The following is a 17,813-nucleotide window of genomic DNA, read 5'->3' as shown; positions in this document are numbered from 1 at the left end:
GCAATGGCGCTGAGATGGCACCCAACGATTAAAAACAAAACAAAAAAAAAAAAAAAAAAAAAAGCGAACCACAAATTACTGGGTTAGTATTAACTAGGCTTCTTCGATTAATCTAAATTATCTTGCTGACTGGGCTCCCACATTGTGACACTTCGCATATACTTTCTCCAACAGAGAAAGATCCCTGACTAGTTGCGTTGTACCTACTTTATCAATTATAAACAATGACTTGCCTTATTAAATTGCCTTGACGATGGCACTATTTATGTTATTGCCAGTTTGCTACTCCTACTTCCATCCATCATCAACGAGTAAATCCCCTCTTCTCCTACATTCCCCTCCTCAAACAATGACCCTTCAAGAAGCAATAGCAACTGATGATGTCAATGAGCTATACAGCTTAATTGAGCTGAACGAAAAGCTCTTAGATGACATATCCAAAGGCCCCTTCCCAAATACTCCACTGCACGATGCCGCGGGCAAGGGGAAAACTAAAGTGGCCATGGAGATAGCCATCTTGAAGCCGTCATTTGCTCGAAAGCTGAATCGAGGGGGTTATAGCCCTATGCACTTGGCTTTGCAAAATAAGCATTATGGCACCGTCATGGCACTGATGACCCTCAACCCCAAGTTGATCCGAGTCCGAGGACGAGGTGGGATCACCCCTTTACATTTTGTAGCCAGGGAAAAAAGAGACAATGAAGAGGAGAACATGAAGCTGTTGGAACTCCTGGCCGAATTCCTATCCGCTTGCAAATCATCCATTGAAGACTTGACGAACCAATGTGAGACTGCGGTTCACCTTGCCGTTAAAAGGGGCAACATCGAAGTATTCAAGGTTTTGTTTGGATGGATTAAACGAACTTACCTGACGGAAATCTTAGATTGGAAAGATGAAGATGGTAATACTGTCTTACACATTGCTGCGCTGGAACAGCAGCCCGAGGTATGGTTCATGTTGGTATAATTTATCGATTTTGTGACTGTTCGTGCTTTTATTGTTCGATCCTTAAATTCAACATAATCTAAACAGATGCTATGATAATGAAGTACCAAGGGTTGAAAATACATGGTTTTAGAAACACTCTTGAGACGAGATTTGAATGGGATCACCTTATTTGGTTTCTTTTGATGGAGAGGAGAAAAGGAATTAAAGGCTCGTTTAGTTCAGCTTTGAGAAATGACTTTGAGCAAAGGCAAATTACCTTTAAGGTAAAGGGGTTTTGCAAAATACTACATTATTTGGTAAATTGTATCCTTAGATAACATTGGAAAATAGCATTGGAATAAATACCATTTGGTAAAACCCATATTTGTAAGGAGCTTTTGCTATTTTTTTTTTTTTAGTCTGAAAATTAAATTCAATCTAGACTAGCTGCCAGCCAACCGTCGAACAACCAGATTTGGCCTCTAGACTGCTAGATCTAGTAGCCTGAGGTTGCAGAGGCTAGATATGGCTATCGGATGGGCAGATCTAGTGGCTTGAGGTCGCAATCTCAGGCGACGCTACCGACGTGGCCTGTGCCTAAGGTCACGAAGGCCAGATCTGGCCTTTGGACAGCTAGATCTAGTAGGCACGACTAGATCATTTTCCTGAAAAGAACACCGGAACGTTTCACGGAAAATAACTTCCAATAAAATATTTTCCCCTCTTTTAGGGGATTTTTTTTTTCCTTTTATAGGAAATGTTTTGCATGATTATATCATTTTCCATGACAAGAATGTTGGGAAATTTGAAAAATATTTTCTTGAAAGTTATTTTTCATGAAACAAATGGAGCTTAAATTAGATTAAACTTCTGTGGTAATCCTAAATAGTATCTGGCTTAAAAGATCCAATTCAATTACAAAATTCACTTAACCTAGTAATTAGTATAATGGATAGTAATTAGAATCTTCCCAATTATATTTGTAAAAGCTGTCAATAATAATCGCTTTCCACGTTCGGTAAGAAATTAATCATATTCACTGCATGTAGTTTTTTATCAAAAAAATCCTATTTCTACTTTCTGCACTTGAGATTATCAACATAATTTTTTTTTTCAGTTTTATAAAAAAAAAGCCCATATTTTCGTTTCCAAAACTGCTAGCGAGAAGACTATTTTGAGGTCATGATGCTTCCAATTTGAGTTCATTTTAATTGGCCAAAATGTCTTTGTTGGAAGATACAGCAGTTTACAGTTTATTTAGTGGAGAGAAAAGGTATAATTAATCGTGTCAGGGCGAACCCCGAGGAAACTCTGTTTTTAGTGATCTCCAAATTTGTCTAAGTTGCATGGTTTTCAATAAATAATTTCCTTCCAACTCTTTCCATCCTAATCACTCCTACCATTCTTTTCTATACTTTTATTTGTCCTATTGATTAGCGAATGCGCTTCCTTCTTTCACAATCAGTCCATCCGTACTTATTGTACAAGACATAAATTAACAAGAATAATCCGACACAATCATAAAAAAAAAAAATCACTTTGTGGATGGGATAATTACTCCTTGATCAATTGAATCTTATGCATAAAGGATATACATTTTCACTTAAGGTAGTCTTTCTCTTCACAGCCAAAAAAAAAAAAAATCATATACGAAATGTAAACGATCCTAAACCTTTCAATTGACGTGATTAAGTCCTAAACTTTATTATATTCATAATCATTCAAATCATTACTTGCCTATGTTACAACTCACATGGGCAAATCCAAGCTATCACGTAAATAACTTCGGGTGCACGAACTAAATTGCACTTTTTAAAAAGATTCAAGACTTCTTTAAATCAGTTGATGTGATTGCATTTGTTAAATAAGGTCTAGTACATTTGGCCCCTTAGTACATCTGCCTGCATAACTAGCGTCTTTCAAACTTATGACATGGGCTCACTTTGTGCATTATAGTACAACTTGTGACAAAGCAAACGTGGAAAATTGAAGGGAACCACATACTTAAGTTTATTCCCTTTACATTTCTCCTAGATCATCAAGTTGTTGATTGGGCATGTGACTGAGATTGCAATGAACAACCAAGGTATGACGGCTTTGAAAATCTTCCAAGAGAATCCTTGTGGCGATCAAGATCTAGCGAAGATGTTACACCGTCTAGGACATGTAGCAAGCTGGTTTCAACCCCTCCCTCTATCACAATTTTTAAGGATGGAACTATCTTTCTTTCAGAAGAGCACATTATGGTTTGGCCTCCGAGATGAGTCTGCTCGAGATATAATTCTTATAATGGCTACCTTAATTGCGACTACAACTTACCAAGCCACTCTCAGTCCTCCGGGAGGATACTGGCAGGATAACTCTTCAAATCTCCTGCCCAATTCCACTGAGGTTAGTGCCAATTCCAGTGGCATTGCTATTGAAAAACCACATCGAGCCGGAAACATTATCATGACTGGCTCAGATCTATATACGTTCACGGTCCTCAACAGTGCGGTTTTCTTAGCCTCCATCGGCACAATCTGGGTCACCGCCATTCCACTATTGCCCCACACTTTCATGGTTTACTTTTCTGTATTTATTCTCTGCGTTGCTTACTTTACTTCCATTGCAGTCGAATTCCCGAAATCCAATCTTGTCATGAGAAATTTCCTAGCGGTGAGTTATGTGTCGCTGGTGATCGTCGTGCTGTGGCTCCCCTTCTTCGTGTGGATGAAGCACCTCCGAGTTCTGCACCGAATCGATGCCACAGGGAGACACCTCAAGGTTTGAAGGTTCCGCTATGATTTGCAAGTATTATTTACTTATAACTATTCTTATTGCGTATGTATATTATCTATGTTTCTAGTCTTGGAGGTTTAGAAGAACTAGACTCTTTATTAGTTGCATGTAATGGACTCATCTATTAATTCATTAATCCCGAAAGACCTGTGATCTTGCTTAAAGTTGGGACTTCGAACAGCTTTTCTCTAAATTCAGATTCAAAAACACGACACATTAGAAACGAAAGCATTGAGTCACAACTTGCAAACACGAATGCTAGAAGCGTTCACCTTTTTTGTATTTCTAAAAGAGGCAAATTGCTTGATCCGATAAAACACACGGTCGCAATACTTTTTCTAGAAATTAGTATTCAATAAAGTAACAGAAAAAGAAATACAATGAATGTAACAGAAGCCTAAGCTAAATCTAGAAAAACAACCAGATCATGTGGAATCTTTAACCCATTTAAAAAGTTAAAATAGTAACAGCAATATATTCACATATATAAGATGTGAGTATCCTAAACTAACTTAATTAAATAAGAAAATTTCAAATTTCAAAATCCTACATCCATCACATGATAAGCGTACAACCAAACTTTGAGATCTGCTGCAATATTGGAAAAAAAGCTCAACCTATAGCTTTACAAATGTAGGGTTAATGTCTGCTACAGTATCGGCATAATCGATCAAGATTTCTTGCTTTGAGAGAAACATCCCAACCAAACTTCAAGGTCAATCCATCAATGATTCTTTTAATTTGTCGGTATAGTGAAATAATTTTGGGTCTATTGTTACTCTTTCCATTTTTTGTCTTTTCAAATTTCTCTGCCGAATATTATATGTATCTAAATTTAGATCAAGGTGAGAGGGGCCTTTGGAAAACATGCTCTCCCTGAAATTCTTCCTCTATTTCTTGAAAAGAAATTCAAGAACTTCGACTTCCCTCTCCTGAGGCTCAAGAACAACCCTATCAATGGAAATTATAGAAGTGTCAACCTTTTATGGTTGTTGTTATCAAGGATAACATGAAACTAGCTTGTTTGCATATCAGTTCGATCATCAATCCATGAAAATTGCTGCCCAGAACGTCAAAGCTCCTGCAACACTATACGCCCAATCATAAAGACTCATCGCAGGACCTCCATCCCCGGATGCTTCCAACCACTGGACAAGCATTTGTTGACGTCCATCTCCATCATCATCCATTCGAGACTTACGCTTGTAGCCACATCACGAACACATTCACAGGGATATGACCAAAACAAATATCTAAGGCAACCAAAAATCGAAGAGATTTGGACCCAGTAGAAATGTAATCTAACTGAACGTATACCCAGTAATCAACAAAGGGCCTATAGCGCACAATATATGTTCACGTATTCTTTTCGCCAACTCGGAATCAGAGATCAGCTCTAAAGAATTTGGTTTAGGCATTTCTTCAAACACGTGGAAAGGAGCTAGAATGCACGGCACAGAGACAGGTTTACGCAGGTTCGGTTCAAGCGTTTCGTCAAAAACATAGTGGGCACGAAGAGAGGGGAACGACGTTGGCCACTTCTTAGGACGCGAACCCGGACCTAGACCGGAGCCAACACAGGGAAATGCTCAACATCAAACAAATCGATTCAGTTAGACAAAATAAAAAAAACTCAAGAATCAGAGAAAACTCCCTCGACTATTCTATCGCCAAAACAAAGCAGTGCTAAGAGGGTTCGTGAGGATGAGTTTCAGTAACAAAAAAAAACCTACTCGGTGGCGCAAGGGCCTCGAGACGAATCGGACTTCAGTCGGCCGCTTCGCGATGTACCGAGCCGAGATCCTCGGTAACGACTGGATTGAACCAAAAGGAAGCTCACCGAAAATGCCCGAGGGTTGGGAACGAGAAGTCGCGTGCTCAAGGGTGTTGGCTAGGGGATCAACGATTGGCGTGGAGGATGGCCGAGCGACGCTCAACCCAGGCAGCTTCTCTGAAGAACCTCTCTCTCTCTCTAGGTTGCGCTCTCTCTCTCTGGGTCCGCTCTCTCGCTCACCCTCCTTCTCCGTCTCCCTCTCCTTTGGACTCCCTCTCCTTTGGAGTCAGTTAACGCGCGCATGGCCCCTGCCGCCGCCAGTTGTCCTGCTGGCCTAATCCATGACCACCAGCCTTGGTTGTTGCTAGAGGCGGTAAAATGGGTTTTAGACCTTATATGGCCCATTTAAATAGTCATAACTTGATCATTTATTTTTTAAAAGAACTAGTTAAATGAATTTAAAAATTAAAAGTTTAAGATAAAAGGATTTTATATGGGTTGGACTTAAAACCTATTTCAACTAAAGTCTCACAATCTCTCTTCCCTCTTTAACTTCATAGATATATATAATTTTTTTATAAAAATCAAAATTATAATTATTTTTATATTTCAATTTTCTTTTTTACTTTTTTTCTTTCTCCTTTTTTAGCCGATGGCCGACATAGCAATCGGCTGAGTGATGCTCGAGCTCACTAGAGTCGGGCGAGCTTGAGTCTCGCGAGAATCGATGAGGCGAAGGCCTCATCGACATTTGGTGAGGCTTTAGCCTTCTTGGATTCAGCTAGACTCAAGCTCGCCGATGTCAAGCAAGCTCGAGGTGGCCGAATCCAGCGAGGCGGAGGCCTCGCCGACATTTGGCAAGCCTCGAGCTCGCCGACGTTGGGCAAGCTCAACAAGTTGGAGGCTCATTTGTGGTTGGTCGCACAGCTATTATTGTGGTCGGCAACTGACTGAAAGAAGAAGGAATTGAGAAAAGAAAAGAGTAAAGAGAAAAGGAAAATTATATTTATAAAAAGTAAAATAAAAATAAAAATAATTAAAATTTTAATTTTTAAAATAAAAGTTTAAAAAATTATAAACATAAAAGTATTTTAGCAATACCATTTTTATAAAAAAATTTAAAAATAATTTTTGTTAAGTTTAGTTAAATGGATCGGGTATGAGTCAAATATGAGTCGGGTCAAGTATAGGTCAAAATTTTTGTATTACGATAAATATGTTATAAATAGGTTAAATGGGTTGATTTGAATTGGACCATTTATGACCCGACCCAAATCCAACCAGACCCAACAGTTTAATGGGTTTAGCCAAAACTGGCTAATCAGCAAATCATCAAAAAATTTTAAAATTCAATTGGCGAAATTATAACATTTACTATTAAATTGACATCTATACATTAAGTTTTAGACTTATTTCATAATTTTTCCCGAATATACATATATATATAATAAATAAATATTTATTTATTTATTTATTTATATCAAGGTCGTACTTTTCATTCTGTATGACCGCATCTGCTGGAAAAACATGTGGTAAATATGATTATTAACACTTTATAATATAGGTGGAGTGAACTTGATGCTTCACAATGTTCAACACAATTGTCGCGTGAACAACAAATCCACTCATTTTCTCCATCGATTTTCTCAATAGGTCGTGCATGGAGTGGGCGTTTACTTCAATAGCACGTGCATAGTGAGGATGGTTGCTCTAAATCTGGTGCATGTTCTCCATCAGTTCTGGGTATTTCATTTGAGAATCCCTCGCGTGGGATTGTCGAACCAGCTTGGGACCCCAGAGTGGCATATTCGCTTGGATGAGCTTTGGATTTCGATTTTGACGATACTTTCCTCTATCAAATTCCACGACCTTTTTTTTATTGATGTCCCTTGCTTGTTTGTCGAAATCAAGAGGTGCTTCCAATTCTAACACTTCTCGGTTGGTATGTTTTTCTCCATTTGCAAATCAAGGAAACTCTCCATTAGCACAAAGGTCCTGTTCTTAATGTTGTCTGCTTATCAACTCGTGTATCAAGAGGATCTCTACGCACTTAATGGTACATATTATTTCACATAGAATTTTTTGTTGTCTTCAACAAAAGGAGATTTTCCAACACATGTCATGAAACTTAACCTCGTGCTAGTTTCAGCACTATTATATGTTTTATTAGAGGGTGCTCATGCATTACACGGGTGTGAGACCATATATATTATGTTGTTCTAAATGTTATTGTCGACGGCAATTTCCGCAAGAGTGATATACTGATATGCAGAAAATTCTAGCAAATTAAATATTCACAACAATCAAATTATCATCTAGAGTTTAGGTGGAGTGTTATTTAGTGTAGATCTAGACCCTTTGTTTATCCTCTCATTAAAAAATTCAGAAAATTTTAAAAAGTTATAAAATTGGTTATTTTAGCATCGACTATGTCATATAAGACAATCAACATACATGTCCACAATTTCCAGTCAAAAATTGGCTGAAAGTATTATATTGACAAATCATCAAAATGTTTAGAACTAAATTTGCCAGGTTGAAAAGTTTAGAATTAAATTGATCGCCATACAATACATACATACATATATATATATATTTTACAATTATCTTCAAAATTGCAAGTGTTGTAACTTACAAAATATATCACACATTGCTTGATTATAGGGTTTATATATTTTGTGTGTGTGTGTGGTCTCCTTTTCACATAGGAGCTCATTCTTAGTTATGTTCTCCCTTAATTCCAAGTATCCTTCTATATCAACATCTCTTGACTTTCATTCCTAGTCTCTTTTACCAGACCGTATCATGAAGGCTGCCATTGAGATCACATCGCTACACCACAACGCCCACCTTCATCTCGTCTTGTTTCACTAGACCGAATCATAAAGATTGCTAATCACGAGATTCCTTATTTGAAATATGATAAACATCGATATACATTGAGAATGGGTCATCAATCAACCATTGACTTCGAAACTATGATAGAAGTCAAAGTCAAAAGTGTAAAACCGCACTTTTTAAAAAATATTCTAACCTTTGGATTGAACCCACTAAAAAAAAATATTAAAGGTGGAGACTAGTTTTTTATATTTTTGGTCGGAAGGGGACTAGTTCATAGTTCACCATATCATTCAACCATATCTCTCCCTCCTACTCCCTAAAAGCTCATGTAATTAGCTTCACTACTTTCCATTTTATGTGAAGCATCTCCTCAAAATTTCCCATCACGACTCGAACTCTTTTCATGAAATAACGGGCCCACGAGAAAAGTTCTTTCCCAAAACTCGACTTCCCACTAGTTTCTAATAGATCCAAGCATCACAATAACATAATCAAAACGCCACTGCACGTACCACCAAAGCATTTCACAAGCAACATACAAGATCATGACAACAATTACTCCCCAAAGAGAAATGATTTGATAATGGTTCTTAATCTACTATAAGTATAGCAGTTTATTTTAAATAACAAAAAAAATTAAATAACAAATAATTATAAATTATTGTGGGATTTATTCATTTGATGATCTATGACTCAAAACAAGCTATTATTCTTATAGTATCTCAAAGACTATTATACTAACAAAATCTTTACAAAAAATATTACCTCGACACAAAAGCTTCCGTCACGCATCCTCGTCACGCACTGAACTTCATGCCATTCCTGTGTGTCCGAAAGAAATGAAAATCTCCCAACGTATGCGTTGCCATGCCGCTTTTAAAGATTCCCATTTGTCTCTTCTTGTGTGTCTAAAAGAACCGTGTAAAATTACTGCAAGAAACTGAAAAATCCCTCCAAGGCGACGACACCTTGGTGCCTTACACGGTTTCTCTGGCTGGCTTTTTATTGCAGGACTGGAAAGAGGCGATAAGCTCCTCTGTATGCACCATGCCACTGTTTCTTTGGCTCACATTTGTGTTGTTCTACTCAGGATCAGGTGCTAGTTTCTCTCACAGTTTATTCCACTTGCATTATAATTAGTATTATGTCATATCCCTCCAAGAACTTTTCAATAGATTTTAGGATTTGTTGTTTTTTAAAAGATTTTTCTTGATGTACTTTGAATAAAGTTGACTGTTAGATTGGTTTTAGCTGTTCCAAATGATTTTCTTAGTCACGTCGGTGATGACATGAACGATTAAGCTAAATGCTTTCTATGCTTAGCCATTTCAGGGCAGATCACCCAGGCTGTCTTCAGTGATGTGCAATATGATGCATCAGCAACCACCCAGGTAAAATCAAAGTCCTGGACACTCCTCGCAACTTTTTGAGTTATGTTCATGTGTGAATGCCAACTCGATTTTCATGGTCATCGATAAGTCCAATGAATTATTGTCAACCCAAGATTGCCACCCCAAAGAGAGAAATATGATCAAACGTGTCATTCTGTACAATGATGCTGTTTTCGTGTAGTACCTATTTTTTGGTTCCTGAGAGTCAACAGCTAAAAGTCTGCAGGAAACTTTGTGCTGAAATTAAGCGAAAAATTTTGGTTCATGCCCAGATTGTGATTTTGGTACTGATGAGAACTAACTGTAACTGGGATCCTTATGTATCCAATAAGCAGTGTTTGGCACAGCCTGGGAGTACTATGTATGGCGGTGGGGTCATAGTTAACCCGGAGTTCAGTAATGGCACCGCTGGATGGGCCATGTTTGGGAAAGGAGTGATTGAAGAAAGCATATCGCTTAGCAAGAACAGGTTCATGGTGGCACGCAATAGGAAACGCCCCATGGACAGTGTCTCTCAGAAAGTTCAACTCGAGAAGGGCAAGTTCTATGCATTCTCAGGTAATTATCTGAAAAACTTTTCCTACAGAACATCACTACAAACCGCAAGTATGTGCACATGCCTTCACGTGCATGTCGGATTTTCTTCATGGGAAGCCAATAAACATGTGGTTTGTGGGCTTGCATAAACAGGACACTTGAATGGTTTTTTTTACTTTTGCAAAGAATTTCAGGTCTCCAATATCAAGGAATGCGAAACGGTATCTGTGGATGAAGTTTAAGATGATTTATTACTCATGTCGATGAGGGATTTTCGCAGCTTGGATACAAGTCAATGAAGGAAGCGAGACAGTATCAGTGGTATTTGGAGTTGGAGATGGCGAGTTTGTCCCCGGAGGCAGCATCGTGGCAGAGCAAGGGTGCTGGTCTTTGCTAAAAGGAGGCGTCGCTGTGAATTCTTCGAGCACTGTCGATGTTCTTTTCAAGGTGAAGTGATGGCCACTGAACTGTTTTAGATTAATCTACTTCTGAAACAACACACTTCAACTAGTTTATGCCTTCTTAGGTGATTATTAAAAGATCAGCACATTCGAAAAATGAACTGAATTCAAGACAAGATCAGAGACTTGATGTATGATTGCTATTGTTATCCCCCATGTGTACAGTTAACTTCTCCAGTAATCAGTGCTTTTCGAAATTCACCCTTCGATCGGGAGTAAACGGGCAGTGTGTTTGCCATATTCGTCCTGAATTTGGTCAAAATTAAACCTGTGTGAGAATACTTTCACTGAAAAGTTGGAAGCTACATTAGGTGGAGTGCTAATGTTGTTCTGATTCCTGATTGTGGCAGAGCAAGAATACCTCGAAAGAAATATGGGTCGACAATGTTGCGCTGCAGCCATTCTCGAAGAAGCAATGGAGGTTTCACCAAGATAAAAACATAGAGAAGGTAAAATCAGAAGTTGTCCCAAGTTAGCTCAAAAAACCAAAAAAGAAAAAACTGTTACGAATTTTGATCTCGCAGGTACGGAAGAGCAGAGTGAGGTTCCAGATAACTTATGCGAAGAAAACAGGACTCACGGTCAGAGGAGCCAAATTTCTTGTCAAACAAACCAAGCCGGGCTTCCCATTCGGGTGCGGTATGAACTTCCACATCCTCGATAGCGCTGATTATCAAAACTGGTTCGCTTCGAGGTTCAGGTACACCACTTTCACCAACGCAATGAAGTGGTACAGCACAGAGGAGAAACAAGGCCAAGAGAACTACACAATAGCTGACGCAATGGTGAAGTTCTCGCAAGATAACGGCATTTCGATCCGAGGCCACAATGTTTTCTGGGACGATCCCAAGTACCAGCCCGATTGGGTCAAGGCCCTGTCACCCGAGGACCTGCGAAAAGCAGCAGAGAAGAGGATCAATTCGGTTGTCTCCAGATATGCAGGACAACTGATTGCTTGGGATGTGGTCAATGAGAACCTGCACTTCAGCTTTTCGAGGACAACCTCGGGAAAACGCTTCCTCGATATATTACTCGACGGCATACAAACTCGATCCAACCCCAAGGATGTTCTTGAATGAGTACAACACCATTGAGTACTGTGGGGACGAGAAGGTGAGCCCGGGGAACTACAAGAAGAGGCTCAAGGAGATATTTTCGTACCCCGGAAACGAAGATATCCCAGCGGGAATAGGAGTACAAGGCCATTTTGGCCCTGGTCAGCCAAATTTGGCTTACATGAGATCTAGTCTGGAGATTCTGGCTACAACTGGTGTTCCCATTTGGCTCACAGAAGTGTCTGTGGAACCAGGAGTTAACCAGGTATCAACTATGCATGGCCACGCAACCGGGTGTGCCGGGTCAGACTGGTTGGCCCGAAAGGGAAAATTGGGCAGGCTTGGGCAAGCATTTCTCTTCCTGCAATCGGCCCGCCCAACTTCGCCCGCCGACCCTGTCAATATTAAATAAAATATTTGATTTTCTTAATAATGGGCATCCACACTCATCCTAGAATGTGCTGTCCTGAACCAATTTAGAGTTGTGATTAGTGACAAACTGAAAGTGCAATATCAAAGGATTGGCACTCCCTAATGCATTAAAGATTTTTCTTTTTCTGGCGTTGCAGGCTCAATACTTGGAGGAGATCCTAAGGGAGGCTTTTTCACATCCTGCTGTGGAAGGGATCATAATGTTTGCAGGCCCTGCGTACGCTGGCTTCAATGCCACGGCTCTCACCGACAAAAGCTTCAACAACACGCCGGCTGGGGACATTGTGGACAACCTGATCGAGGAATGGAAATCCCCTGATTTCGAAGCCTGCACCAATGATGGAGGGTTCTTTAGCACTTCACTGTTCCATGGAGAGTATGAGATTACGATAACCAACCCAGCCACAAATTGTTCCTCCACTTCAAGATTTGAAGTGACCAGAGATAGCTCAGGGAGAACTTTCCATTTTCAGATTGGATAAAAGCTCAGCTGGAAGCTCCTATAGATATCTGAGGATAATGGTTGATGGTTGACAGATAACTGCTGATTAAGATTAATTAAGGAGGGCAAAAGCAAAAGGGTTCAATAAAAATGTCAGTAATTATTTGTATGGATAGTCAATAGCATGTAATTTTGACCTAGAAGATCATGCTTATTGATGACATACAAGTAATTTTGCACCTCTATGAGAATGTGGAAATTTCTCTTAGAAGCCTGTTAATAGTGCTGGCCGGGTCACCTCAGGCAATGCGGTAGCTGTGCAGTGGCGATGGTGATAGTCGCATTGCGAATGTTGTCTCTTCTCTTGGTCCATCAGAAGGCAAAAACGATGATTGATTCATTTTATAGTGTGATATTTATGTTTGCGTAAGTTAAAATATAAGATCGAACTAGAAAGATATAACTAGTTCGAAAAAATTTAAGCATAAAGTTAGCCTAGTAGGTCATTGTTGCAAAAATACTTTAGTGCCAGACACTGCTTGTTATATAGGTAGACATCGAAGCTTCAGTTAATTCTCTCATTACCATTGAACTCACATAATTTCGAACTCAATCACAAATTTTCTATCTTTTTTCTGCTTAGTTTAGGATTGCAAGCTGTCCCCTGCAGGCTTTGGCTATGTATCTTCTAGGAGACCAAAAATGTGAACTACTTGGAAGATCAGATGTGCAGAATAATTCATATGGTCATTTTTCTTTTTCGGGCTGAGATCTTGGGTTCTTATCATCTACGATCAATGTCTGGTTCTTCATTCTTGCATTCATGATAGTACTAATCACGCAATCAAATTGGCAATTTGCATGTCAACACGCAAGAAAGTCGCAAAAGGGCAGTTGGCGTTTTTGATATTGCCTGTGTTGGTGCTGATTTGCCTTCAAATGGCTTAAAACTGAAAGCATTAGCTTAATTGTTTAGGACTGCGTCATCAGAACAGGTAAGACATTCTCCCAGTCAACTTCATTCAAAGCATCGAGAGAACAAAAATCACTAATACCTGATCCTGAGTAGAAGAGCAGAACCAAATATGCAATGTTCCTATTACTCTCATTTCAGAAAAGTCTCCTAGAAAGAACGAAAATTGAAAAATATCGACTAGTGCTCATGAAATCCTAAGATGAATTATCTACTTTTAAAAATACCTATACTATGAATTATAGCAGCATCAATCCACGCTAAAAAACTATCCTTAGGTGTATAGGAGCTTGTGGCAGACTATTCATTCCATCTGAATATGGAAGATCTTCTCTGAGCTATCCTTAGTCACTTCGAATATTGAAGCGGAAGAAGAATTCGTGATTGGATTGATTATCATGATCTCATATTCTCCATGGAGCAGCGAAGTGCCAAAGAACCCTCCTTCATCTGTGCGAGCTTTCAGGTCATCAGATTTCCATTCCTTGATAAGCTTGTCCACAACATCTCCGGCGGGGGTACTGTTGAAGTTCATGTCCGTGAGAGCAGTGGCAGAAAAGCCGGCGGGCAAAGGGCCTGCAAAAATTATGATCCCTTCCACAGCAGGATGAGAATAAGCCTCCCTAAGCACCTCCTCCAAGTACTGAGCCTGTGATGTCAGGAAAAAATTTGTGCAAATTAGAAAGTGTCAAATTGCCAAGTTTTTAAAACTGTACTTCTAGTTACTAATGACAACTCGAGGCTGGCTCAGGACAGCGGATATTTGGATAATGGATCTATCAGGACTAATATCGGGAAAAGGAAACTGCTCTATATAAGATTGGCAAGGTTTGGCAGGCAGGACACAAGAAGAGAATCGCTATCCCAAGCCTGCCCATTTTGCTCTTCTGGTCGAGCGGCGCCGCCAGGCATGATCACCTCTGTCCTAGGGGAAGTCCAATACCTGGTTAAGTCCTGGTTCCACAGATACTTCTGTCAGCCAAATGGGCGCTCCAGTTGTTGCAAGAATGTCCAGGCTTGATCTCATATAAGCCAAATTTGGCTGGCCAGGGCCAAAATGGCCCTGCACTCCTATTCCTGCAGGTATATCTTCGTTTCCAGGATACGAAAGCATCCCCTCAAGCCTCTTCTTCAGGTTCCCGGGCTCACCTTAACGTCTCCACCAAACTCAATGGTATTGAACTCGTTCACGAACATTCTTGCACTCGGATCGAGCTTATATGCCTTTGAGAAATAAATCGAAGAGGCGTTTTTCCCAAGATTGTCCTCAAGGAAGCTGAAGTGCAGGTTCTCATTGACCACATCCCAAGCAATCACATCTCCAGCATATCTTGATACGATGGAGTTCATCCTCCTCTCAGCTGCTTCTTTCAGTTCCTTGGGCGAAAGGGCCTTGACCCAGTCAGTCTGGTACTTTGGGTCATCCCAGAAAACGGTGTGGCCTCGAATCGAGATTTTGTTGTCCTGTGCAAACTTCAGCATCGCGTCAGCTATCGTGTAGTTTTCCCGGCCTTGCTTCTTCTCTGTGCTGTACCACTTCATTTCGTTGGTGAAAGCAGTGAATTTGAACCTCGATGCAAACCAATTTTGATAATCGGTGCTTTTGAGAATGTGGGAGTTCATGCCGCACCCGAACGCAAAGCCTGGTTTGGTTTGTTTGATAAGAACTGTGGCTCCACCAACTCCGGCTTTTGAATATGGATAAGTAACTTGCAACCTCACTTTGCCCTTCCGCACCTGCAATTATGAAATTTACCGCAGTTTGTTATGGCACAAGATACAACTCAACTCATAACACTTACCTTCTCAATGTTTTGGTCTTGGTGAAACTGCCATTGCTTCTTTGAGAATGGCTGCAACGAGACATTGTCGACCCATATTTCCTTTGAGGTATTCTTGCTCTGCGACAATCAGGAATCGGTATCAATGTATGCTTAATATTAGGTCTGCACCTAATGTAGCTTCGAACTTTTCAATGAAATTGTTCTCACAAAGGTTTAATCTTGACAAAATTAAGGATGAATTAACGGTAAAATCAAAAGAATTGATCACTCAACATGGAAAGTAAGAGTAACAATCATACATTAAGAGTCTGATTTAGTATCTTGAATACAGTTTATTTTCGAATGTGCTGATCTTCTGATAACACCTAATAAAGCACTGACTAGTAGAAATATGTTCACCATAATTAGATAGACCAAAAAAGTTGAATGCCTTTCACCTCAAAAAGGAGGTCGACGGGTCCTGAAGAGTTCGCAGCGATGCCTCCTTTTAGCAATGACCAGCAACCATGCTCAGCCACGACGCTGCCTCCGGGAACAAACTCGCCTCCTCCAGTTCCAAATACTGCCGATACCGTCTCACTTCCTTCACTGACTTGTACCCAAGCTGCAAAATCACCACTTTCAACATGAGTAACATTCATCTTTAACTCCACCGAAATTCATGTTTTCACATCCCTTGTTATGTCACAAGCTTGTGGGCTTCACATGAACAACTCCAACATGCAAGTATAGGCGCATACATACGCGTACTGGGAGCATACAATAATCTTTGTGGAGATCGCAGAGGGAATAATTACCTGAAAACATGTAGAACTTGCCCTTCTCGAGTAGAACTTTCTGGGAGAAACTGTCCAGTGGAAGTTTCCTATTGTACGCCGCCATGAACCCATTGTTGGTACGCGATACGCGTTCTGCAATCTCTCCTTGCCCAGATACAGTCCATCCGTATGTGCCGTAGGTAAACTGCGGGTTAACTATGATGCCGCCTCCATACATGGTAATCCCTGGCTCTGCTAGACACTGCTTATCAAATACGTACACATAGAAGCTTCAGAATTCTCTAATTAGCATTGAATTCACCAAACATCGAATTCAATAACATTTAATATGTTTAGCTTAGGATTGCAAGTTGTTTCCCGGAAGCTTTAGCTACGTACTATCAGGAGACCAAAAGTGTGAACTACTTGAAAAACCAATGCACGGAATAATTGATTGTCTAAGATCAATCTCCGGTTCTTTGTGCTTGAATTCAACTTAGCAATGATCGCGAATATGACATGCTTAAAGTTCGCAAAAGGGTGTCTAGGAATTTGATCTTGCCTGTGTTGTTGCTGATGCATCATAGTAAACATCATTGAAGGCATCCTGCGTGACCTGTCCTGGAATGGCTTAAAACGAGAAAGCATTAGCTTAATTGCCCATGACTACTACATCACAACAGGTAAAACAATCCAACAGTCAACCTTTTTCAAAGCATCAAGGAGAACACAAGAGAATCACATAGTACTAAAGGGAGTCTGGTAAAGTGTTCTTGGAGGGGCATGTGATTTAGCAAACAAAGCAAACAAAAGTGGGAGATAAACGAGAGAAACTAGAACCTGATCCTGAGTAGAAGAGCACGTATGCGAGACAAAGAAGCAACGGCATGGTGAATCCTGAGAAAGCCTTCATGTCTTCTAGCCCTGCACAAAGAGCAGCCACAGAAGTGCCTGCACAGGTCAACCATCAATCCTGTCGAAAACTATCACGGTCGGCAACAGTGCTGTCCAAACTAATGTTACAGGTTAAGAACAAGCCAAACTAATTCCACAAAAGTACACGATCCATAAACTCCAAGATCAAACTACTCAAAATCTACAAAACCGTAACTGGTTTAACTTAACTATGAATCATCAACTCAGAATGCAATGGATTAGACATGTCATAAAGTTCGAAAGAATAAAAGAGTTCAGCACCAAACGATACATAACATATATACGTCACATACTTTCCACATGTTTCCATATCAGTACATGGTCATAGACAATATGTACATATATGCGCATCTTGGCACCATATCAAACTCTCCTCAGTAGGCAAATCAAAGTGACAGGCCTCTTGGATCACATACAAGACTCAAAATTATATAGCCTAAGCCAATATAATCAAACCAAGAGAGAAGGAAATCCACTGACCTGATGCAGAAGAGCAAATCGACCGTGCAAATAATGTCTGCTGAACCTCCAATTACTTCTCTTGACAAAACTTCCGAATTTGCTACAACCTTAATGAACAAGCCATTGACTTATATATATGGTAAAAAGTTGGAGTTAGAGAAGATGTTGGTTCCAAAGAGTTATCTTTTTTGTTGAGATTAAATTTCAGTAAAAGGGTAGATAGAGTATGCCGAGTTATATCTCTCGTTCAGTTTAGAC

The 17,813-nt window shown here is 39.9% G+C and overlaps 1 protein-coding gene and 2 non-coding genes across 3 annotated transcripts; 2 read left to right on the top strand and 1 right to left on the bottom strand.

Moving 5' to 3' along the window:
* The first annotated feature begins 253 nt into the window (after positions 1-253).
* LOC104455230 (ankyrin repeat-containing protein BDA1) lies at positions 254-3,873 on the top strand. The gene is made up of 2 exons (XM_010070051.3): positions 254-946; positions 2,963-3,873. Exons 1-2 carry the CDS (start codon positions 254-256, stop codon positions 3,698-3,700), a joined length of 1,431 nt encoding a protein of 476 aa, XP_010068353.3. The 3' UTR covers positions 3,701-3,873.
* Positions 3,874-10,035: 6,162 nt separating this feature from the next.
* Positions 10,036-12,870, top strand: LOC104453076. Its single transcript, XR_005552939.1, has 5 exons — positions 10,036-10,273; positions 10,533-10,699; positions 11,064-11,162; positions 11,238-12,033; positions 12,338-12,870. It is a non-coding gene; the product is annotated as an endo-1,4-beta-xylanase 5-like (transcript).
* A 1,015-nt stretch (positions 12,871-13,885) lies between these two features.
* LOC104455228 lies at positions 13,886-16,408 on the bottom strand. The gene is made up of 5 exons (XR_005552762.1): positions 16,197-16,408; positions 15,837-16,003; positions 15,418-15,516; positions 14,559-15,352; positions 13,886-14,264 (listed from the first exon to the last, which is right to left on the bottom strand). It is a non-coding gene; the product is annotated as an endo-1,4-beta-xylanase 5-like (transcript).
* Positions 16,409-17,813: the final 1,405 nt, after the last annotated feature.

This window comes from Eucalyptus grandis, chromosome 7 (genome assembly GCF_016545825.1).
Source record: "Eucalyptus grandis isolate ANBG69807.140 chromosome 7, ASM1654582v1, whole genome shotgun sequence".
Classification (NCBI taxonomy): Eukaryota; Viridiplantae; Streptophyta; class Magnoliopsida; order Myrtales; family Myrtaceae; genus Eucalyptus; species Eucalyptus grandis.
This window is presented reverse-complemented; position numbering and strand designations above follow the sequence as displayed.

Bases quoted from the DNA above. Each gene is read 5' to 3' on its own strand.
- LOC104455230 (XM_010070051.3), top strand. From the start codon at position 254: ATGGCACTATTTATGTTATTGCCAGTTTGCTACTCCTACTTCCATCCA. The intron at 947-2,962 runs GTATGGTTCATG...CATTTCTCCTAG, and splicing joins CGCTGGAACAGCAGCCCGAG to ATCATCAAGTTGTTGATTGG.